Source organism: Lynx canadensis, chromosome A2, assembly GCF_007474595.2.
Source record: "Lynx canadensis isolate LIC74 chromosome A2, mLynCan4.pri.v2, whole genome shotgun sequence".
Taxonomy (NCBI): domain Eukaryota; kingdom Metazoa; phylum Chordata; class Mammalia; order Carnivora; family Felidae; genus Lynx; species Lynx canadensis.
In genome coordinates this window covers 9,915,267-9,939,065 of record NC_044304.2, presented here as the reverse complement: position 1 = coordinate 9,939,065, position 23,799 = coordinate 9,915,267, and the positions used below count along the sequence as shown (strand labels likewise).

Genomic DNA, 23,799 nt, shown 5'->3' with positions numbered 1-23,799 from the left:
CCTACCCCCAATCCACGCCCCATCAGGGCCTCCAAACTCCAAAGTCCCTAAACACAGCTCCGAGCCATGTCTGTCCCATCCCGGCCAACGCACGATCCCCACTATAATAGCCCAGAGTCCCCACCTTCCCTTAACCCTCATCAAGCGAGCCCCATGCAACTCAGGGCATCTCCCCATCACTCTTTACGCCCCTGGCCTCCCATCGGATCTGCCCCCCACAACTCTCCCCCGCTTCCAAGCACACCCCTCTCCCCCCACCCCCGCCCCATGCCAACATTACTGCACACATTAGGAGCCAGAGGATGCGTGGGTGGGGCAAACCCCAAAGGCCTTTTTAAAAACTACTAAGAGCTTGGTCAGGGCAGGGGCAGGGGAGAGGGCTAGCAGCCCCCCGGCCACGAAGTCGAAGTCCCGGAAGGCTGCCTGCTCAGTGGCCGTGAGGGGCCGCGCGTCGCGGGGCGGGCTCAGCGTGGGGGCCTCCCCTGTGAATTCCTCATCGAAGTTGCTGACATCCGTGCGGCCTGACAGCGTGGGCACGAAGGGAGGTGGCAAGCGCCGGGCCAGCAGAGTGTCCCAGCCCAGTGTCTGCAGGGGCGGAGGAGAGACAGAAGTCAGCAGGAGAGGCTGGGGAGCAGACTGCCCGAGCGACCAGCCCCTGTGCCCTGACCAGCCCTGCATCTGGGGGATTGACATAAGGAGTCATAAGATAGAGGGATAAAATGTGATCCTTACTGGCAGCCCAATAAGGATCACAGTGTGAGCATGGGGAGCCCGGGGGTGGGGGAGAGGAAGCCTGGGTTCACGCAGATGTGCGTGTAGGAGGGTCAGTGGGAGTGAGGGGGGGGGACGGAGGTGACAATGTTGGAGGTGAAGTGACTAGGTCTTGGTAGGGGAGAAATGACTAGGCCCTGGGGGACGGGGTGACCAGGTTGACCAGGTCTCTGGTGGGGGGAGGGTTGGCCAGGCACTTGGGGGGACCTTACCCGAAAGAAGGGCTGCTTTTTCACATCCTCTGCGTCCCTCTCGCTGGACCCCAACCTCCGTTCTGGATTCCTCCGCAGCAGCTGGGGGGAGGAGAGGTGTCAGTCCTCCCCGTCCCGGCCCCAGAGCCCCTCCCGAGGCCCAAGTCGGGGGCTCCTCACCCTGCGCATGATGCCAATGGCTTCGGCCGACAGGAAGCGTGGGTAGCGAACCTCATCATTGACTATGCTGTCAAATACCTCCTCCTCGTCGTCCCCTGGGAACGGGGACTGGGGACAGAAAGAGCCAGGGTGAATTAGGCCCCTCCTCTGGCCACTCCCCTCCCAGCCCCACCTGAGCCATCTATTCCCAGCTACTTCTGGGGGCTGACTGATGTGGGAAGGTAAGTACCCCATTTTAGAGACGCAGAAATTGAGGCTAGGGAGGCAAAGCCAGCTGCCCCCATCACACAGCACATGGAGGCACAGTATGATTCCCCACCGGCCCTCCCCTGCTCCCCCCTCCCCCTCTCCCCCTCTCCCCTGCTCCTCCTTTTCCCCATTCCCCCCTCCTCCCCCCCTCCCCCAGGCTTAAGCAGTTTCCAGTGTGATCCCAGGGTCAGGCAGGGTGGGAGCAGCCTGGGGCCTCACCTCTCCAACCAGCATCTCGTAGAGCAGCACACCCAGCCCCCACCAGTCCACAGCCCTCGTGTAAGATGTGTCTGTCAGCACCTCAGGTGCCAGGAACTCCGGGGTCCCACAAAATGTGCTGGTCCGGTCCCCATAGCCCATCCCTGGGGGCAGTAGGGCCACGTGAGGTTTCGGGTGGGGGTCCCAGCTACGGGTGGGGGTCCCAGCGGTAGCCCAGCCCAGCCCTGCCCAGCATGGGGTGGTCTAGCCAGTCAGCCCCACCCCAGCGTTAGGGTTGGGGGTGGCCCAGGTGGGGTTGGGGACTCCATTCCCTCCCCACTCTGTCTAATCCCCAAAGGCCAGCCCTTCACATCCCAGCCCCGCCCCTCACCCTCCTTGCAGAGGCCAAAGTCTGCGATCTTGACATAGCCCTCGGTGTCCAGGAGCAAATTGTCCAACTTCAGGTCCCTGTGATGGGTTGGGGGGACGTAAAGAGGGATGAGTGGGGGTCTGGGCCCTGCCTGAAGCCTGAGGGCCCCCCGCGGGCAGAGCGTGTGTACAGGAGCACACGCACACACGGGCACACACCTGTAGACGATCTTGTGTTCGTGCAGGAACTGCAGCCCCAGCACCACACAGGCCGAATAAAAGCTGCAGAGAGAAGCTCGTGTGACGGGGCCAGGCCTCCCAGCAAGGAAGGCAGGCCACAGAAACCCGGCTCTCACGTCCCCCAAAGCCCCCCAGCTCCCCAGAACTCCAGGAGGTTGGGGGAAGAAGGCAGGGGCCAAAGGGTGGAGGGTAGGAAGAGGGCCGCCACAGCCTCTCCGGGGGCGAGGCAGGGGCGGGGGGCTCACACAGCGCGGGGCTCAGAGAACACGTCACTGTGGATGTGCAGCATCAGATCCCCGCCGGCTGAGTACTCCATCACGAAGCACACGTGCTCTGGCGTCTGGAAACAGCCGAACAGGTTCACCAGGAAGGGATGTGCTGCTCTGGTCACCGCCGCCAAGATCCGCTTCTCGCACATCAGGCTGGGCAGGGTTGCAGGCAGGGGTCAGAGACCACAGCAGCCCCCCACCCCCAAGCCCCACACTCCCCGGAGTCCTCAGCCATCACCTATTTGCTGGGGGCCTCGAATGGCTGTGCAACCTGAGGCAAGTTGCTTAATATTTCTGAACCTCAGCGGCTAAACAAGCACCCAGAATCCATCTATCATCCTAGTAACAGCGCCCCCCCCCCCCCGCCCCGCCAGACATCCCTTTAGGGAACAGCCAGGGTGGGCTAATTGGAGCACCCCATTTTCCTGGCCAGGAATTGGTTCGGGAATGGTCAAGCCAAGCTAGTGGGGCTCAACCTCAGGATTTCTGCTGGAATTATTAAGGAAGAAGGGCTAAAACTGGTAGATGAACCTTAAATTGCTGTGGTAGGGGGCTCTCTCTGCCCCCAGTGAAATGACTGCAAGCAAAGCCCATAAAGAAGAAAGAGGACAGCGAGACGTCATCTGAGCAACTGGATACAGCCATGCCTGAAGGCAACACACCCCTACACTTTTCTGATCCAGAGCAATAAATTCCTCTTTTGCTTAAGGCTGTCTGAGTTGGGTTCCTGATTAACAAAAAAAAAAAATGTCAGGAAGATTAGGGACAATCAGGGTCTCTCTTGGGCATTTTTACGGGGGGGGGGGGGGGCGCAGATACTGTGTAGAATGCTCTAGATGCATCCCCTCACTTAATCTACCTGACAACCCTGCAAGAAAGGCATCATTACCCCCCTTTTATACATGGGGAGGCTGGGGATCAGAAGAGCAAAGTGACTTCTCCCAGGCCTCTAAGCAAATTGGTGGCAGAGGTGGGATTTGGACCCAGGGCCCTAACCCCAAAGCAGGGGCAGTGTAATGGTGCCATTAAGAGTACAGCCTTCAAGGGTGCTTGGGTGACTCAGTCAGTTAAGCATCTGACTCTTGATTTCTGCTCAGGTCATGATCTCATGTTCGTGAGATCGAGCCTCGCATTGGGCCTTCACACTGAGTGTGGAGCCTGCTTGGAATTCCCCTCTTTCTCTCCCAATCTCTCTCAAAATAAAGAAACAAACATTAAAAAAAAAAAAAAAAAAAAGGAGTGCAGGCTTAAGAGTCCGAGTCCCTAGGTTTGAATCCCTGACCTGCTGCTTACTGGCTTTGTGACCTTGGGCAGCTTGCTCGACCTCTCTGTGTTATCGGCAGAAGGGGAACAGTAATATTTACCTCATAGGACTGTCATGAGTTACTGGACATAAAGCGCACGGTGGGCACTTTCTAAGAGTTGTTAACATCTTAAGTGCTGGCTTAGTAATACGTGGCTGTTATAAATCACTGTCACAGCAGCTCCAAAGAGGGGACTGCTCTGTCTCCCACTCCCCAGAAGAAGAGACCAAGGTTCTCAGAGGGCCCCAGCTGGTTCCCCACCTCTCCACCTCATCTCGGGCCACAATGTCGCCTTTCTTCAAAGCCTTGATGGCGAACAGCTCCCCGCTGGGCCGGAACTCAGAGAGCAGCACCTGGAACCACAGTGGGCAGCGAGGACCTTCATGGCCAGCCCGGGAACCCCCAGTTCCCTCAACTCCTTGCCCCCTGCCTCACCTTCCCAAAGTGACCCCGGCCCAGCACCGCCAGGAATTTGAAATCCTCGAGGGTCAGGGGTGACTTCCTCAGAGGGCTGCGGAGAGAAGACAGTGGTGGGGACAAGGACGGCAGGCAGGGGTGGCAGGTGGGGAGTGGGGGAGGGGTGTCACCTGCACAGGGCGGGGCCTGGGGTCTCCTGGGTCTCCGAAGGCAGGTCGGGAGTGGTGGTAGTTTCCTGGATCGGGGAGCTCTGCAGCAGAGACAGGGGGTCAGAGGCACCCCATAATATAACTGCACTCTAGTCACCTCTCTGACGTCGCCTCTCCTCCCCCTCGCCCCCATGCTCACTCCCCTCCTGCTACACTGTCCTGTGCACACACCAGCTCAAGTCCTTTGCCCAGACTATTCCCTCCACCCAGGGTGGGGAGTCCTCTCTTCCCCACCAGCATCTGCACAGCTCCTCCGTTACCTCCGGGCATTTATCGGGATGTCACCTTCGCAGATGGTCAGCTGGTCAGCATATCAGACAACTCACAGAACCCCCCTCACTGAGACACACATACTCCCCGTCCCCTTTCGCTGCTTTTTTTCATGCTGTAAATACATTTTATCATTTTGCCTACTTATTGCCTTGATGGGTATGTGCCCTGGGAGCCACTTAATTCTTTACCCCACGTGTGCATGGAACTTTGGAAAGAGTCAAGATCAATACTGCAAACGGGAACATGTTACTACCGGTTCATCATCCTCCACTGCAGACACGGCTGTAAAAATCCAATCAGCACGGATAGGTGTGTGGTGGGAAACACCGGCCTCTCGTGCCCCAGCCCCCCTCTCCGGAACCAGCCACCATGAAGGATTTCCTGAGTGCCTTTCTAGATAGATTTTCTACAAGCAAACGTTGATGGTAGAGGCTCCATTTTCCTGGCTCCCACGACTGACAATATCCTAATCCGGACGTTCCTACCGGACAACCTGTCTTAGAAGCTATTCTACGCCACTGCGCATATGTCACAGCCACGTACTATTCCAACCTGTCATTTATTTAGCACTGGCTCCTACGAACGGACTCTGACGTTTTCACTTCTGCCCACACAAAGCTGCCGCAGTGAACTTCCGGGATGCGCACATGTGTGCACGTCCAGGATTGGAACTCCTGGGTCGAGACGATGTCCCATTTTTAGCTCAGCCGGCTATGCCCTCCCGAGGTGCAACAATTTGCGAGCCTCCCACTGCCTGCCTGTTCCCCTGCCTCCTGCCCAGCATTTGGTGGTATGAAACTTTTGGATTTTGTTTTGCCAAACTCATCTCATGGTGCCTGTCATTATATTATTATTATAAATATAATCCAGAAGCATATGTTATTCTTCTTTTTTTTAGGCGACGTGTGAAATGCACTCAAGGGAGCCAGCTCGTACACACACGTGTCCACCTGGGTGCGTGGCACCCAGACCGAGGGTGGGTAAACCATGTTTTGCACCATCTGTGAGCTAAGAATAGCTTTGACGTTTTTAAAGGGGGGGGGGGGAGAATCAAAAGGAGAGTGACATTTTGTGGACATCTGTGGAAGTGATATGACATTCAAGCTTCAGTGTCCGTCAGCGAGGTTGTGCCAGGATCCAGCCACGCCCGTTGGTGTATGGATGTATCATGTGTGGCTGCTTTCTGCAATGGCCCTTTATGGAAAAACTGTGCTGATCTCTGCCCTAGATTAAGACCCACAACATCGCCATGACCCTGACGGGCTCCCTTGTATCTCCCTCCTATCAATAACCACCTCCCCCCCGCAACCAGAGAAAACCGCTATCTTGACTTCTGTCCTTGACTTGAGTCTTAAACGTGCTTGGTTTACAGGCCAGTGCACAGAGCACAGCAAGGCGAAGCAACTTGCTGTGGGTCACACAGCTGATAAATAGCAGAGCAGGGACAAGGACCCAGGTGGCCTGGCTCCTGAGCTCATGTTTTTATTCAGGAATAGAGAGTGGGACCCTGCTTCTAGAAGAGATGTGTGACCCAGGGAAGTTCCTGGTGGTCTCTGGGCCTTGAGCTGGGAAAGAGGCCCGGAGGAGGAATCTTTGAAGCTGCCTAAGCCAGGCCCAGGGGGAAATGAGTGGGACACTCACCAGGCTCGATGGGCTGGAAGGAGGGCCCAGAGGACTCTTCTGGGGCAAACTATCCAAGTCAGCCCCAAGGTTCAGCTTCTCCACAGATATATCGCTATAGAACACGGGAGGAGGGTTTGTCTGGGACCCAGCGCCCTGCCAAGCAACCAGGGACAGCCTAGACCCCAGGGACCTCCCTCCTTACCCTGTGGACCGGGCCTCAGGTCCCGGAGAGGCCCCAGGGCTGAAGGTACCCGTGGCCGTAGCATTGGGAATGAGCCTTCGAAGCAGCCGCACCCAGGTGGCAACATCGATGTTCATCTGCCTAGCGCGCTGAAATGTTTTCCCTGGAGGGATGGGGGCAGGCGTCACCCTTCACGATACTCCTGGGATCCCTGGCCTCTCCTCTGCCTTGCTCACCCCCTCCTCACCTTGTTGCTTGGAGAAAATTTTCTTCTGCCTTCGGAGCCGGGGTATCCTCTCAATGACAGGGTTGCGGAAGGTAACCTGGGGAGAGGGGCCAGTGGGTGAGAACCTGCCCCCACCTCTAGGCACAGGGGGAAGCCCTTAGGAGAGGAGGTGTGCACACCCATATGTTTTGGGGGTTCTGATCACTGCGGCCCCACATCCAAACACAGAGTATTAAGAAGTTATAAGGTACTAAGGGGCTAAAAAAACAATCCATGGCCTGGCAGGGCTACCTCCTGAAACCCCATCTTGGAAAGCCAAGAAGCAGGCAACCAAACCCTCCTCCAGGGGTGCAGAGGGGGGGTCTGACCCAACAAGACGCACACTCAGCTCCAGCAAGGTCCTACGTCCTCGAGTGTCCTGATTCCCCAAGTGTGGTCCCGGACCAGCAGCATCACCTGGGGAATCTGCCGGAAATGCAGATTCTTGGGCCCCCCACCTGGACCCACTGAATCAGAAACACGGGGGAGGGGCCCAGCAGTCCGTGTGTCAACAAGCTCTCCAGGGGATGCCGGTGCCACCCATGTGGGGGAGCCACCGGTCTGGCGCCATTCTCCCAACTCTGGTTGCATCTTCTAGTAAGGCGCTAAAAGTCACAGAACCGTGTGACCTTATGCGTGTCCGATATGGTCACCACTAGCCATGAAGGGCTATTTAAATTCAGGAAAAATTTAAAGGAACATTAAAACTTGAGTTCCCTGGTCCGGCTAGCCACGCTTCACGTGGCTGGCGGCTGCTATGTTGGACGGGGCTCGGATACAGCATTTCCATCTACCACACAATGCGACTATTGTAGGCTCATAGACCACAGAACTGTACAAAGTTCTATCGGCTGGTGCTTTTGGGGAGGCAGAGAAACAAAACAGAACGCTATAAGTAGACCTCGAGGGCGAGCAGGACTGCTTCAGAATTCGCACCCCCACTACCCACCCAGCCACCCGCTGGGTTTTGGCCGGTCTCCCTAACGGAAGAACAATTTCACTGCCCTGCCGCTCGAGTCAGCCCTGGTCCCTGCTCTTTTCCGCCAGCGGTCCTCGATTATGAGATAAAGTCAGAATTCCCACACCGAGGCACGGATTCCCACACACACAGGGCACATGTATATGTGTCAGGGGCAAATTTAAAGCACTTTTGAGGAAGTTTTTGGCTGATGAGAGGGCCAGGGGCTTTCCTACTCGGTGCCTCTGTTTTCTCCCCGCTCAGATGTGACTAAGGAGGATCGCTTCTGAACTGGGTTGAAGTGGGTCTTCGTGAGGATTAACAAGTTAAAGCCGGCAAAGCACTTAGGACAGGGTGTGGCTCACACCACAAGGGGTCAGCTAGGAATGTCATTTATTAGACCGCAGGCCCTCACCCAGGGGACACTGGCAATGTCTGGAGACATCTTTGATTGTCACAACTGGGGGTGGGGGTGGGTGCTGGCTTCCTGTGGGTGCAAACCAGGGGTGCTGCTCAACACCCGACCGCGCAAACCGAGAAGGATCCGGCCCACTGGGGCGCACTTGGCCACAGCACCAAGGGTGGGGTACCCCGACTGAGACCCTAACCCTAACAGCACTGCAGAAGGGCTTTCTCTCTAGTCTGCTGTGGCTCTGATAGCAATCTCCTTGACACATCACCAGGTTTTTCTTTTCTTTTCGGGCTTGGCAAAATTTTGCAATTTTTTTTTTTTTTTTGGTCAATCTTTTCCCCTCAGAACAAAACCAACCCCGGCTTACGTTGTGTCACTGATGTCACTAATTACACACATTTTTCTATCAAGGTTCAGAGATGAATCCCAAACATCTCTTCCCTTCTGGACAATGGGAGCATGTGGGAAAGTAGTTTCTCGTGCTCAGGGGTCGGGCTGTACCTCGGCGACCAGGCAGCCCTGGGGTTCCATGTCCAGCTGCACTTCATGCCTCTCGTTGTCCAAGAAATCCTCCAACTTCAGGAATTTGAGGGCACACAGGCCCCGTTGGTCCCGCCAGAACACAGCCAACTCCAGTTCCCGGGCCTCAATTGAAGGAGAGGAATTGAGCCATCACTTGGGGTGCCTGAGGTCCAGAACCCTCCTCCTCCAGGCCCTGCCATCCCCCCCACCTAGCTCACCCTTTCCAGCTCCAGGGTGAAGCTCTGGTCCCAGGCGTTGGGGCCACACGGCTTCCAGGAGGTCTGCCCCACCACTGTGTTATCCAGCTTGAGCACAGTGCTAACCTCGCCTGGAATGAGGGGTGGGGGAGGGTGTCAGAAAATGTTTGGGGTGTGTGTAGGGGGGGATCATATCTCCTATCCTAGTAAAGAAATATCTCCTCCCCCCATCATGTTCACCGTGCTATTGTGACAAAGCTTTATGGTTCTGCCTTTCACGTTAAGGCGTTTAATATACTTCCAGTTGATGTCTGTGTATGGTGTGAGGTAGGGACCCAAATTCGCTTTTACTCTATATGCAACTTCCAGCAATATACTCCTGAGAATTCACCCTAAAAAAATGCATGCAGTTTACATTGGGAAATGCACATATGTAACGCTTACATTGGCCCCAGACTAGAAATATCTATTAAGAGGAGAATTAACATATAAACTATAGTATAGTCTTATTAGCTGATATTCAACTCTTACTATTTTTTACTTTAAAAAGCCCCAGCAGTTTGTTATGGCTCAGTCTAAGACAACAGGCTATTAAACAGGAGTTAAAATGAATGAATAAACTATAGCTTCATGCTATGATATGGCTAAGTCTCCCAAATGATGTTAAGTGGAAGAAGCCATTACCATGGAATACGTTCTGTATGATTCTGTGTATGTAAAGTTCAAACACCAGGCAAGGTTAAACTATGCTGTTTTGAGATGTGTATATAGGTGCTAAAACTACAAAGAAAAGCAGGGAAATGATAACCACACGTCAGGAGAGTAGCTACCTCTGGACAGAGGAAGGGGCTAGAATGGGAGGGGAGAGGGAAGGGGGGTTTCCAGAGAGTTCTATTGCTTGACTTGACCTGGGTGGTGGTATCATGGGTGTTTGCTCCGTTATTCTTCTTCTTTTGTACCTACTTTCTTGGAAGCCTTTTTTTTTTTTTAACTGGGGTAAAATTCACGTAACATAAAATTTACCGCTGTAATCACTTTGAAGCGTTCCGTTCACACTGTTGTGCGACTACCACCACCATCCATCTCCAGAACGTTTTTCGTCTCCCTCCACTGAAACTCTGTCCCCGTGAAACAACAATTCTCTGCTCTCCCTTCCTGCCCAGCCACTGGCAACCACCCTTCTTTCATTTCCGTGACCTGGACTACTCTCGGCACCTCAGAGAAGTGGAATCGTACAGAACGTGTCTTTTTGTGACGGGCTTGTTTCACTTAGCTTAACGCCCTCAGGTTCGTCGATGTTGTAGCCCGTGTCAGTATCGAGGCTGCCTTTTGGGGGTGGAATACCACCCCGCGGCACATACACAGCGCATTCTGCTTATCCGTTCATCCGTCAGCGGACACCTGTGTTGCTTCTACAACTTGGCCGTCGGGAATAATGCCGCCGTGGACATGAGCGTCCACAGATCAACTCTTTGGGGTGTGTACTCAGAAGAGGGGTTGCTGGTCATACGGTAATGCCATGTTTAATTTTTTGAGGGCCTGCCATCCTGCTTTCCACGGAGCCTGCGGCACTTTATAGTCCCAACGGTAGTGCGCGAGGGTTCCGGTTTCTCCACATCCTCCCCAGCACTTGTATTTTCTTTTTTTTTCTTAAAACAATATCCACCCTAATGAAGGTAACGTACTAGTTCTAGGGGCGCCTGGGTGGCTCAGTCGGTTGAGAGTCTGACTTTGGCTCAGGTCATGATCTCACAGCTCATGGGGTCGAGCCCCGCGTCGGGCTCTGTGCTGACAGCTCAGAGCCTGGAGCCTGCTTCGGATTCTGTGTCTCCCTCTCTCTCTGCCCCTCCCCTGCTCATGCTCTGTCTCTTTCTCAAAATAAATAAATAAAGTGTTACAAGCGTGTGACATCCCAGGATCCCCGCCCCATCTCATCCCTCCAAGGCTCAGTGCCCACTCACTGGTGTTCTCGGCTTCCACTTTGAGGCTGCCCCGGCCACTGAGGCTTCCGCTTCGGCTGTAAAGGCCCCGGGCTGGGCGGCTCAGGAAGGTGGTGCGGCTGTCGGGGGTGCCAGGCACCCCCACCGAGGGTGAGGAGCTCCAGGGGACGGTCTCTGGAAGGTCCCTGCAGCCTACCACACGCACCTCCAGGGTCCCTGAGGGAGGGTAGGCTCAGGAGGCGCCCATATCTGGCACAGGCCAAAGGCGAAGTGGGCATATCCAGAAGTGGCCAGCACACAGGTGGAAGTCGGTGAGGGACAACCGGGGCGGGGGGGTGGGGCAGGGGGTCTGATGCAGGGATGCCCACAAGTGAGAAATATGGGAGAAGGGGCAGGGCTGAGGCTGGGGTAGGCCAGGCTGGGGAGGGGCTCTGGATGCTGGGGGTTATCGACAGAAGACGGGTTTAGGGCACGGGCCGATGAGGCAATGGGAGCCAGATTGGACTAGGGCGTCGAGGGTAGGACTCAGGGAGCTGACCAGAGGTCCCAGAAGGGGTCAGGGGTCTAGGGTAGGGCTGATCTAAGGGGGAAGTAACCACTGAGGGGTCTAGGGAGGGAGGAGCTAGCTGGCCTTGCAGGGTAGGGGCAGACTCAGGGCTGAGGGTTCTGAGAATGAGGGGTTGCGGGACTTGGGCTGGGGGGCTATGGCTGGAGGGAAAAACAGGGCCCGGTAAGAAGGGGTAGTGATGGGGACATGGTGGGCATGGGGGCAAGAGTCCAGAATCAGAGGACAAGCTGGGCCCGGAAGTCGACTGCATAGAGCTGTGGGGCCTAGGGAAGTGGGGACCCGGGCTACAGAGCTGGGATGCATGGAGAATGAAGTAGGATGGGGTACAAGCGTGGGGAAAGCGGAGATCTAGGTTGAGGTTCTCAGGGCTTGGGGAGAAGTCGAGGATACAGAGCCGCGGTGGCGGGGTCTGGGTGGGGAGGTCTGGACCCACCTGTGAGTGGCGCGGGCTTGCACAGGGTGTTGTAGTGCGTGGGAGGGAAGGGCCCCGCCAGGCGGGCACTGAAGGCTGCCGACGAGGCCACAGCAAGCTCCTCGCGCAGCAGACGCCCCTTCGGATGGTCCGCGGGCAACTCCCCGAGGCGCCGCTCGAGAGCCTCCCGCAGCAGCCCCAGCTTCTGGTTGGACTCAGTCAGCTTCTCCTGGGCCTGTAATGGGAGGGACAGAGTGGGGCTAGGGGTGGGGCCTGGCATGCGCCTCCCCAAGCCTGGCTAAGTCTTACCTGGCCCTAGCCTTCAAACCACCTGGGCCCTACCCCTGGGCTCCGGGAAAACGAGGCCCCACCCCCGGCTGAGGCCCCACCCCTGGCCAAGGTCCCGCCCCTCGCTGAAGCCTCACCGCAGGAGGCCCTACGGGGTCAATTCCCGCCCCTTCGCTGGGGCCCCGCCCCCGCCAAAGTCCCGCCCCTCACCTCGCAGACCGCCTTGCGGTCCGGGGCCTTGGCGGCGCTGAGCAGGCGCAGCACGTTCTTGGCACCCTCGGCCACCGCGTGCTCCACTCGGAAGTGGTGCCTCAGCTCCTCAATGCGCAGCTCCACGGACCCCAGGTCTGCACTCCCTGTGGGCGTGGGACGCCGGGTGGTGAGGCCAGCCTAGGACCCAGGTCCGACCACCCCAGCCCCGGATGCGCAGGTGTCCGCAGGAACGGGCACTGGCCACAGACACACCACCACCAAGATGCGTCAGGTTTTTCCCAAGCAAGGGGTGACGGTGCCACAGTCGCGCTGTCACCTGCAGGCAGTCAGACTTCCACCCAAATGCAATCACTCTTTCATCCAAACATGGTCACCCACAGGCACCATCCCAGGGACAGAGTTAGGCTGTCATACAGGAACAGTCATGTACACAGGGACACGATCAACAAAGGCTTAAAGGACAGACGTGTTGGCAGGGTCCCCTTGCATCCCAGGGACGGTCACAGGGACACTGTGGCCATTTAGATAGCCAGAAGGAGATAACCACACAGGCCCAGGGACACTTAAAAAAAAAAAAGAAAAAGTAACTTTTACTAACTGCCTTCCAAGGGCGGCAGTTTGCCCACACCTATCAAAATTGCAAATGTAATGGCCCTTTGATCTAGCAAACCCAGTTCAGGAACTTTATCCCATAGAAACACCTCTGCACTTGACATACGTACATCGTTACTCACTGAAGCCTTCTTTCTAAGAGCAAAAGATCGGAAATAACCCCGTTTCTTCCAGTAGGAGTCTGGGTAAACGAATGTGACCATCCACGTGGTGAAATACAATGCAGTTGGGAGACCAAGGGCACTGTCACACAGACATCGCCACACTGTCACTCACAGGGCAACAGTGGCATTATTGCTTTGTCACCAGCGTAGGCACACGGTCACCCACAGGCAGAGAACACACTCTCACAAAGATTCAGCCACACCACCACACAGAGATATTGTCACAGGGCAGAGAGACATGATCACAAGACACAAACATCCTCACGGGACACATTTACACTGTGGCAAAACCCCTGGGGCCCCCTAACTCCAGCCCAGGGAGAACCATAATCACACTGCCACATGGGTAAGGCACAGGGACGGCAAAGAAATGCCATCACACTGTCACACAGGCAGGACAGCATCACCAATACCCACAGGCACAAATGTTGCAGGGAAACAGACTGGGTATCACACCCAGTATGAAGTCGTAGGGACACAGCCATGGCCCAATAAAGGACGGTCACAGTTACGCAATGGCACAGGGACAGGCACAATAAGGACACACTGTCACCAGAGGCACAAGACCACACTCTCCATGGGTGTAGGTTCCAAGGACAGTCCCACTATCTTGTATATTGACCCAGACTCAGACCCTGGCACTCAGAGAGAGTCATGCTATCACTCACAGGCACTCACTTAGACACCAACCACACAGACATAGCAGTCACAGGCACACTGTCTGACAAACACAGCCGCACTCTTGCCCCCAGGCCTGCTGTCACACATGTCCAGATAGTCGCCAGGGCTTTTACACTTACAGGGACAAGATCGTACCATTACCCGAGGCTACAATACCACCCAGAGGCACAGGGACATGACCATACCATCATTCCCTGTCACCGAGAGCCCATGTAGGTATTCCCAGTACAGATGAGCAATCACACTAACACCTCCCCTACCTCAAAGACACACACACGACACCCACACTCTGTCATCTGAGTTATCTATTCCCATTGCTATGGACTGGATGTTTCTGTTCCCCTGAAATTCATATATTGAAACCCTACCCCGGGTGCCTGGGCGGCTCAGTTGATTGAGCAACCAACTCTTGGTTTTGACTCAGGTCGTCATCTTACAGTTTCATGTATGGTTTCATGTGAGGGTTCAAGCCTCACATCAGGCTCTGTGCTGGCGGTGTGGAGCCTGCTTGGGATTCTCTTTCTCCCTCTCTCTCTGTTCCTTCCCCACTCAAGCTGCCTCTGTCTTTCATAAAAATGAAAGGGAGGAAGGAAGGAAGAAAAAGGGAAAGGGAGAAAGAAAGAAAGAAAGAAAGAAAAGAAAGAAAAGAAAGAAAGAAAGAAAGAAAGAAAGAAAGAAAGAAAGAAAGAAAGAATGAAGGAAAAGAAAAAAGAAAAGAAAAGAAAAGAAAAGAAAAGAAAGAAAAGAAAAGAAAAGAAAAGAAAAGAAAAAGAAAAAAGAAAGAAAGAAACCTAACCCGTAATGTGATGGTATTATGTGTTAGGAGGTGGGGCCTTTGGCAAGTGATTAGGTCATGAGGACGGAGCCCTCGTGAATGGGAGCAGTGGCCTCTTAAGAGAGGCCCTCAGAGAGCTCCTCCACCCCTCCACCACGGGAGGACACACACAGCAGGAAGGGAGCTGTCTGTGAACCCAGAAGACGGCTCTCACGAGACACCTTGATCCTGGACTTCTGGGCCTCCGGGACTGTGAGCAACAGATCTCTGTTGTTTGTGAGGCACCTAGTCTACGGCATTCTGTTCCAGCGGCCCGAACACACTAATCCCCACTAACAGCTAACACTGTTACACAGGGGACACACAAACTGTCATGGCTACCAGGACACACACACGGCCCCCGGTCCCCACAATGTCACATTAATACTGACACACATCAGTGGTGCAGACCCAGCTACCACCCTGCACACATCAAGACCCTGCCACAAATTTAGGTTGGCAGTCAGCTCAAGTCACCCCCGGGCATCCACACACAGACCCATTCGCGGACACAGACACACGCTGTGGACACCCCCAGTGCTACACAGCGGGGGCCAACGTGACGAGGCGGCCACCTAGTCCGGGGGTCCGCCATTTCTTTTCACGAAGGGCCAGAGAGTCCGTCTTTTCAGCTCTGCGGAGCACACAGCCTCTGTTGCCACCGCTCAGCTCTACTCCTGCGGAGCGAAAGCAGCCTCACGAGATAGTAAACGAATGCACATGGCTGTGTGTCAGTAAAACTTTATTTACAAAAATAAGACGGCAGTGGCAGATTTAGTCCTCGGGCTGTAGTCTGCTAATACCTGGTCTAGGGCAGACCCTACATAGGACACAATGGGAAACCGGCCCAGAGACGGTCAGGAATGGGTTCCGGTCATACTGTGAGTGGCCACAGCCACCTCCCTGCCTCAGAAAAGGTCCCCTGACGGGGCCGGGAGCTGAGCTCTTGCAAGGTGGGACGCGGGCTAGTGTGCCTCGGGGCGAGGGGCTCACCTTGGGCATCGTCGGGGGCTGCCTGGCTCTCCAGCTGGCCCGCCCGGCGAAGCTGCATTCGGATGATGTCGATCTTGATCTTGCTGTCCTGCAGCATCTGCTGGGCCGTCAGCAGCAGCTTCCGGTCCTGGAGGTGGGGACGGGCTGTAAGGGGAAGGCTGGGCAAGCGGGGGTCTGCCCACGGGCCCTCCGTGCACCCCGTGCGGGCCGGGGTGACTGTGTCACAGAGGCGATGTGTGGACAGCACGCGCATCCACGCACTCCCAGGAGGAGAGGGGAGATGTGGCCCATGGCGTCTGAATCCTGGCTCTGCCCCCCCAAACACACGTAACTGCTGGCAAGCCACTCAGCCTCCCCGGGCCTGTTTCCTCCCCTGCAGGGAGGGGAGTAGTGACCACCACGGGGCTGAGGACTGAAGGAGCCCATCTGTGTGCGGGGCTCAGGGCCGCACCTGGCGTCAGGAGGCACCGTATTGGAGTCAGCTGTCACCATGGCAGACACATGGGTGAGTGTTCCCTGAGGCGGGCGTAGCCCTGACTGCAGCCACATGGGTGAGTCCAAGGGTTGCTGGGTGGGTGTGTTTGACAGGCTGCAGTAAGGGGACTCCAGGGACACCAGGACTGGGTGTGACACCTCCAACTGTGTGACACCTCCAGTCTCTGGGTGTGAATGTAATGGTCTGTGGGTCTGTGTGTCCAAGGCGCCCTGTTGGCCTGTGCGTGTGTCCTTGGGGATTATGTGATGGCGTAGGTCTCTACATCTAGAGGTGGCTGTGGTGGGCCTCCTCCACGGGTCTCCAAGTGTCATTACGGCTGCGTCTCTAGATGTGATGGCAGCGTCGACGTGTGCCCAAGTGTTGACATGACCCTGTGTGTCTCCAGGTGTTAGAATTGACCTGACCATGTGTGTACGTTTCAGAGATGCCACCAGCAGTGACACCACCGATGTGGACATCCCTCGAGTCTCTGGCGTGACTGAGCATGGGGCACAGCCTCTGCCGTGTGTCTGACATCTCAGACGGTCATCCTGTTTCTCAGATGCCCCCTACAAGCTGCTCACACCGCAGTCCTGCCTCCAAGTCCCCCATCAGTCCCTCTGTCCCCAACCCAGAGGGTCCCAGCCTCCCATGGGGCAGACAGACGTAGGTGGCACGGCGGTTCCCACCCCCCAGCCTGGGATCTGCTCACCGGTGTGCACGCACGTGGGGGTTGTGCACACGCATGTGGGGTGTGCGCGTGCATGCTGCCCCTACCTTGGTGCTGCCGTTGCTGTATGTCTGGATCATGTTTTCTGCCCCCTGCTTCACCTTCAGCTCGATGGCCAGCTGCTTCTCCAGGCCGGCCACGCGGCTCAGGTTGGTGGCCGAGCAGGCCTGGCTACCTGCACCAGGAGACTGAGGGGCATCTAAGAGGTGGGGGGGGGGGGGAGGACAAAGTCACAACGGCCCTCACCTCCATCTGCCTAAGAGGCTTTGCCCAGCCTGGGTTCTGCCCCCAAGGCCAAGGGAAAGAGGAAAAGGGGGCCAGGGCCCAGAAGGTCCCTCCACTCCAGCCCGCCCAGGGAAACCCCCTCGGCACTGGGACGAGACCGGTGTGAACGAGCGTGGGCAAACGTCCACGTGTACATAAGTCCTTGGTGTTGGTGTAACTATATACAGAAGCCCCCCACTCCTCACGCAGCTGTGTGAGAGCCTGTGGGCTCAGGTGTGGTTATGTCTGTGCCCACAGGGTGTTGGCATGACTGAGTATGCGTCTCCTTACGTGCTCCCGTACCTAGGCGAAACGCCAGGCATGAGGTCTGGGTGCTGGGGTGACCCAATGCACGTGTTTCTAACTGTTGGCCCAACGGCGCGTTCAGATCTCCAGCCGGTGTGCCTGCACTGGCTCTCTCTGCCTGTGGGTACAGTCAGACCCGTGTGTCCCTAGATGCCGGCATGGCTCTGTGTGAGTCCCGGAGGGTGGTATAACTTGGGAGTGGGGGTGGGGGAATTTCGGTGCAGATGCTACTGTAGGAGACGCCGGGTGTTAGATGAGCTATCTCCGAGCACTGCCATGACAGCGTCGGTCCCCAGCTGCTGACAGGCCGAGGCAGGGTACAGGTGTCGGGGGAGTCTGCGGGCCTGGTCTGACTGTGCGTGTATGTCTCCAGCTGTGGACGGGACAATGTACGTCTGTAAGGGTTGGACAGCTGTGTGTGTCAATCTCTGGGGGTTGGTGTAACCACGGGCAAGAGGCTCTAGATACTGTCTGTGTGTGGCTGTGACTGTGTGTGTGCTTCTTTGGGCGGAGGTATGGAAGTTTCTGGGTGTTCACACGATAGTGCCTGGGTCCTTGAGTGTCATCTGGGTGCTGGTGTTGACTGTGTGTGAGACTCTCTGGCTACTGATGTGATGTGGAAGGAGTCTTTGGCTGCAAGATAAAAAGTTCTGTAATGCCTTGCACGACAATGTGAATCTACTGTATGCTTAAAAATGGTAACTTTTAGGGGCGCCTGGGTGGCGCAGTCGGTTAAGCGTCCGACTTCAGCCAGGTCACGATCTCGCGGTCCAGGAGTTCGAGCCCCGCGTCGGGCTCTGGGCTGATGGCTCGGAGCCTGGAGCCTGTTTCCGATTCTGTGTCTCCCTCTCTCTCTGCCCCTCCCCTGTTCATGCTCTGTCTCTCTCTGTCCCAAAAATAAATAAAAAACGTTGAAAAAAAATTAAAAAAAAAAAAAATGGTAACTTTTAGGGGCATCTGGGTGGCTCAATCGGTTAAGCATCTGACTCTAGATTTCAGCTCAGGTCATGCTCTCACGGCTCATGGGTTCGAGCCTTGTGTTGGGATCTGCACTGTCTGTGCTGAGCCTGCTTAGGATCCTCTCCCTGCCTCTCTCTCAGCCCCTCCCCCACTCGCAGGCTCTGTTTCTCTCTCAAAACAAATAACGCTTTTTTAAAAAACGATAAATTTTATGTTGTGTGTTTTTTGACCACAAATAAAAAATTTTTATTTTGTTATTTTTTTTATGTTTATTTTTGAGAGAGAGAGAGAGTGAGAGCAGGGGAGGGACAGAAAGAGGGAGACACAGGATCCAAGCGGCTCCAGGCTCCCAGCTGTCCGCACAGAGCCCCATGCCACCGCGGGGCTCCGACTCACGAACTGTGAGATCGTGACCTGAGCCCAAGTCAGAAGCCTAACTGACTGAGCCACCCAGGAGCCCCGAGAATTTTTTAAAGAAACAAAAACTAAAGAAAAATTTTAAAGCATCTCTGGGTGTTGTCCGGATGTTGGTACAACTGTGTGACTCTTCAGATATTCACGTGACCCCGTGTAGGTCGGGTGGCGGTGCGCCTGCGCAGGACCCTGCCCTGGGGGCCGGTTTGGGTGTTCGTTGGGATCAGAGGCCGAGGCCGGAGGCTGTCACGCGCCGGTGCGTCTCCCCGGGGCTCCTGCACACCGGGCCAGCCTGGCTCTGGGAGAACCGGTGCGGGCCCCTGGCAGCGGAGCCCCCCCCCCACCCCACCCCCCGCAAGCCCGCCCCCTCCGGAGAAGCCCCCAGCTCACCTCGGGCGGCGGCCGCAGGGTCGGGCAGCACCACGTGGGCGTGCAGCTCCTGCAGCTGCTGGTGCAGCAGGTCCAGGCGGCGCGAGGAGCCGCGCAGCAGCAGCTCCACGGGGCCCAGGCTGCGGCCCAGGTCGGTGGTGGCCCGCCGCAGGTTCTCGGCGCCCTCCTTCAGCTTCAGCTCCTTGCGGATCTCTTTCCGCAGCCGCTCCCGTTCCAGCTCCAGCTGCTGCTGCACCCCCGGGGCCGCCAGGTCCGCACCTGCCAGGCCCAGCTGCTCCAGCAGGGACCAGCCGCGCGGCTCGCTCTGCAGGAGACGGAGCGTGGTCAGTGGGGGGAGGGGGGGGAGGGGAGGACCCCACCCCACGGTGCACACCGCACTTGGCCAGCTGGGCCTGGGACTTCCGAGACCCGGCCTGCTCCTCATACTCTGAGCCCCCAAACTGGGAGATGAGACAAGGCCCTGTCCCCGCTTCCCGATTCCCCCAAACTGTGAGGTCCCAAGGGCAGGGCCTTCTTCCTTCTCTGTCCCCTCCGACTAGGGGACCCCATAAGTAAGTACAGTCTTATCTCCTTTCATCTATTCCTTATGCACCGGGATTCAGGAGCACAGGCCCCATTACCCCACCAGTGCGTTCCCCCCCAACTTGAAGGTCCCCAGGTTCAGGCCCTACCTCCCACTGCCCCCCCACAAAACAAGGTCCGGAGGGCAGACCCCTTCTCCCTTCTGCTGCCCCCCTAAACTAGGAGGTTCCAAGGGTAGACCCCAACTCCCCTCTGCTGTCCCTAAAACTAGGTCCCCAGGACAGGCCCCACCTTCCCTCTGCTGCTCCTCAAACAAGTATCAAGGGCAGGCCTCTGCTGCTGCTCTCCCCACCCCCCCCAAAACAATGGCCTTGAGATCTGGAGAGCAGGCCCCTTTTCCTCTCTGCGATGCCCTCAAACTGGGAAGTGCCAAGGGCAGGCCTCCTCTTCCCTCCTTCCAAACGACATCCTGGGGACAAACCCCATCTTTCCCCTGCTGTGTCCTCAAACTGGGAGGTCCTGGGACAAGCCCTGTCTCCCTTCCTCTCGTCCTCTACACCTGGACCCCAAAGAGCAGCGCCCCGGATCCTTCCTCCTCTATCCTGGCCTGGGAGCCTCAAAAAGCCCCACATATTTTCATCTTCAAAACAAAACTCCCAGGCCAGGGACCCGTCTCCTCCTCTTGGTCCAAAATGAAGAGGTCCCAAGGGCAGGGCCTCCGGCCGGTGTCACTGGGGTCCTCTTTGCCCCCCACCCCAACCCCAGCCCCCACCTCCAGCTCCTGGTCCAAAGGGGGACTGGCCTGCGCCATCCTGGGTCCGGGCTGAGGGCCCCGCCCTCTTCCTGAACCTCAGCCCTGCTAGGGCCTCCTGACCGCCACTTCCTCTTTCCTGCCAGCTCCCAGCATCCCCTGCGTGGGGCCAGCTCCGGGGCTCTGGGGCATGTAGAGGACCTTTTCCTCATCGCCTCCCCTAGGACTAAGCCTGCTTCTCAGGAGACAACCAGGGATGGCCCTCGCTCTTTGTCCTAGGACTTGCTAAGGACATGCACCTTGCTAAGGACCTTGCTAAGGTGTGCATGCACCTCACATGCCCATTAGTGTAGACATGGAGACCAGGCTCCCTTGGGTGTATACAGGCTCCAGGGGCCGACTGGGGTGTATACACCCTCTCACGTACCTACAGGAGTGTGCATGGAACACAGGCAGGCAAGTGTGTGCACACCCCTGTGCCTACCCCACGGACGCTGATGTGCACATGCCCGATATACGAGTGCTTCTATGGGCCAGCCCCCTTCCTGCAGATGCAGGCTGTCCCGACTTCCGGCTTCCTCTCAATTTGGTCGCCAATTGCTGTGACCACAGCTAGGGCCCGGCCATGCCACCTCCCTGAAACCCACATCATGAGAAGCCAGTGCTGGAGCTCTGGGGTGATGGTACCCACAAACCGGCAGCCCACTGAAGGCCAAGTATGACTTAATAATAAGAGCAGTTATTACAAGCTCCACCTAGGTCAACTAATGTGAGTCCACGAGTGGGGTGCTATTATCACCCCATTTTCAAGACAAGGAAACTGAGGCCTGGAGTGGTGACATAACTTGTCCCCAAGGTCCCACAGCCAGCAGGAGTAAGGGCTGGGATTTAAAACGGGAGTGCCCAGAATCTGATCACCAGCTAAGTGGCAGGCCTCGCAATACGTGAGAACCCCTACCGGGAGAACCCATTTCACAGATGAGCAAAGTCTTCCTTGGCTCCCAGCCAACCTGGAGGGCAGCTGCCCCCAGGGAGGGTTTATGCATGCCAAGAGTATCACTCTCGCCAGCCTACCCATCCCTCACATTAATCCTGAGGAAACTGAGGCTCAGAGAGATGACAGCAGCAGATGGGGGGGGGGGGCGGGGGGTTATCCCCACACACATCTCCAGGGGCGTTCGGCGACATCCAGAAACATTCTGGGTTGTCCCAGCTGGGGGTGGGGAGGGTGTGCTCCTGGCATCTACTGGGTTGAGACCAGGGAGCCTGCTCCACACCCTTCCCTGCACAGGGCAGCCCCCACCTCAAAGAATGATTCAGCGCCAAACGTCAATAGTGCTGAGACTGAGAAACCCTGCGTTAAAGGACACAGACTCACACCCTGGGCTGCTGACCATGTTCCCCGGTAAGGCTTTCCCAGCAGCCCCACCTGCAGAGCACAGGCTCATCTACACCTCTCCCTTTGGACAATGAATGCCCTTTTAGGCCCATTGTTTCTGGTGGCAAAACCACGGCTCAGAGAGGCAAAGGCAGTGGATCCAGGACATACAGTGAGAAAGTGACAGCGCTGGAATTTAAACCCGAGTTCACCTAAGACTACCGGCTGGCTACCAGTCCCCGCCCACCACCCAGCCCCATCCCATCCCTAGCAGGCAGAGCAGGGTACTGCGAAGATCCAGGCCAGCTCAAATGGGGAAAGCCCAGGCACAGAGGAACAGAAGCTGAGGCCTGAGAGTACGCAGAGCAGGGAGGGAAGGAGGGAGGTCCAGCCTCCTGGGTTCTCTTCCCTTGGGTGACTCACTCCTACCCAGAGGGCAGAGGTCACCTGTGGGCCAGCAAGGCAAACCCATGAATCAGAAGCCTGGCCCAGCCTTGGAGAAGCCCTGCTCCCCCGCCTCCCACCGAGGCACAGGACACCCAGGTCCAGAGGGTCCACTTCCCAGAATCCTCCCTCCCTGCCCCGCCTTCCCAGAGCAGCCAGGGACCTAGACCCTCACATCCGGAGATTTCAATGCTTTGGGCGTTTCCGCAATCTGGACAGGACATCCGTTTGCCGGACACAGGACAGACAGGCATACGTCGGGACAGACAGAGTGACAGGGTGGCAGGCCCAAGCAGGCACAAGAAAGGGATGACCAGGAGGGGGTAAGAAACTGGGCAAGAGATGGCAGGGGGGACCACAGCACAGGCCCAGCCTCATTCCAGGACTCACAGCCTCCTCTCAGGTCGTGTTTGCTACATGCCAAGTGCATGCATGCGCCAGGGGGTTCCTACACAGCCCTCCCAGGGCTGCGGGTAGAGGCAGAAACCCCGGCCCACCCCGGCCCCAAGGTCTGACCTTATGTGATCGGCAACACCAGATACGCCCAGCTCCGCGGCAAGGCTGACAGGCCATCAGCAGGACTGGGGTGGGGGACAGGGGATCATGGGGGAGACACAGAGGGGATGGGGGCAGGTGCAGAAGGAGACGAAAACCCAGTTACACAGCAACCACAGGACAAAAGAGGGATTTTGAGGCACTAATGAGGGTGCCAGAGGCACAGGATGTGCCTCAGATTCTGAACCAAAGTCAGAAGTCACCCTGGCCTTGCTTGTCACAGATGTGGAAGGTGAGTCCAAGGCTGTGATATTCACAAGGTGGCACATGGAGAACCTGGCTGGGTGGCAGGTTGGTGCCAATCTGTGTGTGTTCGCATGTGCGGGAAGGGTGACCCAGCCCTGCCACCCATGCCCAGGTTGGGTTCTAGGTACAAGAGAATCCCCAGCCGGGGATGAGGTTCCACCCGGCAGCCTTGAGGGTGGCCATGTGGATCCCCCATTCCTCAATCTAATGAGGTGACTCGGGCACTTCCGCCAACAGGTGCCAATCTGGGTGGCGTCGGGACCATCATAAAGCTCCGTCTGGAGGCGGGGGGCCGCCAGAGCTTTGTTGTGCTGGGGGAGGGGCACCGACCGAACGGCCTCCTCCCCTCCGGGCCACTGCGCCAGGCACCTGCCCCAGGTGGAGCCGCACCTGCCGGGAACTGAATGCTGGGGGGTGGGGGGGGGGGGGGGGGGGGCCTAGTTGAGTGACGGGGGCGACAGGCACCGGGACACACAGCCAGCCACAGACGTTCGAACGAGAGCCTCCGCCGCGCCCCTTCTAATGCTCAGGGAGGGGAGGAGCTTAGGGGTGCGGCGGGGGCCTTCCGGACCTCCCCGCTCCCCTCGGTGCGTACCTTCACCTGCCGAAAGGGGGACCGTGCTGGTTCCACGGTGTCGTCCCAGGGAGGGGGCGCCGGGCCCTCGGGAGGCCCCCACCTTGGCCTCCCGGGCCCCGGGGAGCCCCGGCAACGCGCGGGCGGGGGGTCCCCGGCGCTGGCCGGCCGCCCGGCGGCTGCGGACGCAGGTGCGCCTACCTGCACGGCGTCGCTGGCCATGTCCTCGCGCCGCCCGCCAGGGGTCCCCGCGCGGAGGGAGGGGCAACAGGAGGAG

At 57.2% G+C, this 23,799-nt stretch overlaps 1 protein-coding gene across 2 annotated transcripts; it reads right to left on the bottom strand.

Moving 5' to 3' along the window:
* Window positions 1-273: 273 nt before the first annotated feature.
* Window positions 274-23,799, bottom strand: PKN1 (protein kinase N1). Of its 2 annotated transcripts, none has more exons than XM_030302140.1 (22): window positions 23,724-23,799; window positions 19,053-19,356; window positions 16,766-16,917; window positions 15,514-15,640; window positions 12,247-12,392; window positions 11,770-11,983; window positions 10,790-10,984; window positions 8,850-8,959; window positions 8,611-8,754; window positions 6,722-6,797; window positions 6,496-6,637; window positions 6,312-6,405; window positions 4,359-4,438; window positions 4,207-4,282; window positions 4,033-4,124; window positions 2,444-2,620; window positions 2,178-2,240; window positions 1,981-2,057; window positions 1,611-1,753; window positions 1,143-1,250; window positions 984-1,064; window positions 274-585 (listed from the first exon to the last, which is right to left on the bottom strand). In XM_030302140.1, the coding sequence occupies exons 1-22, from the start codon at window positions 23,742-23,744 to the stop codon at window positions 289-291; spliced, it is 2,919 nt and encodes a 972-aa protein (XP_030158000.1). In that variant the 5' UTR covers window positions 23,745-23,799; the 3' UTR covers window positions 274-288. The 2 variants fall into 2 exon arrangements, with proteins under 2 accessions (XP_030158000.1, XP_030157989.1); XM_030302129.1 differs by lacking the exon at window positions 23,724-23,799 and adding an exon at window positions 20,347-20,443.

What these genes read in the sequence shown, in the direction of transcription:
- PKN1 (XM_030302129.1), bottom strand. Translation starts at nt 20,385, where the DNA reads ATGGCGCAGGCCAGTCCCCCTTTGGACCAGGAGCTGGAG. An exon ending in TTCTCTGAGCCCCGCGCTGT is followed by an intron (nt 2,241 to 2,443) that starts GTGAGCCCCCCG and finishes TTCTCTCTGCAG; the next exon opens with CTTTTATTCGGCCTGTGTGG. An exon ending in CTTTGGCCTCTGCAAGGAGG is followed by an intron (nt 1,754 to 1,980) that starts GTGAGGGGCGGG and finishes TACTGCCCCCAG; the next exon opens with GGATGGGCTATGGGGACCGG.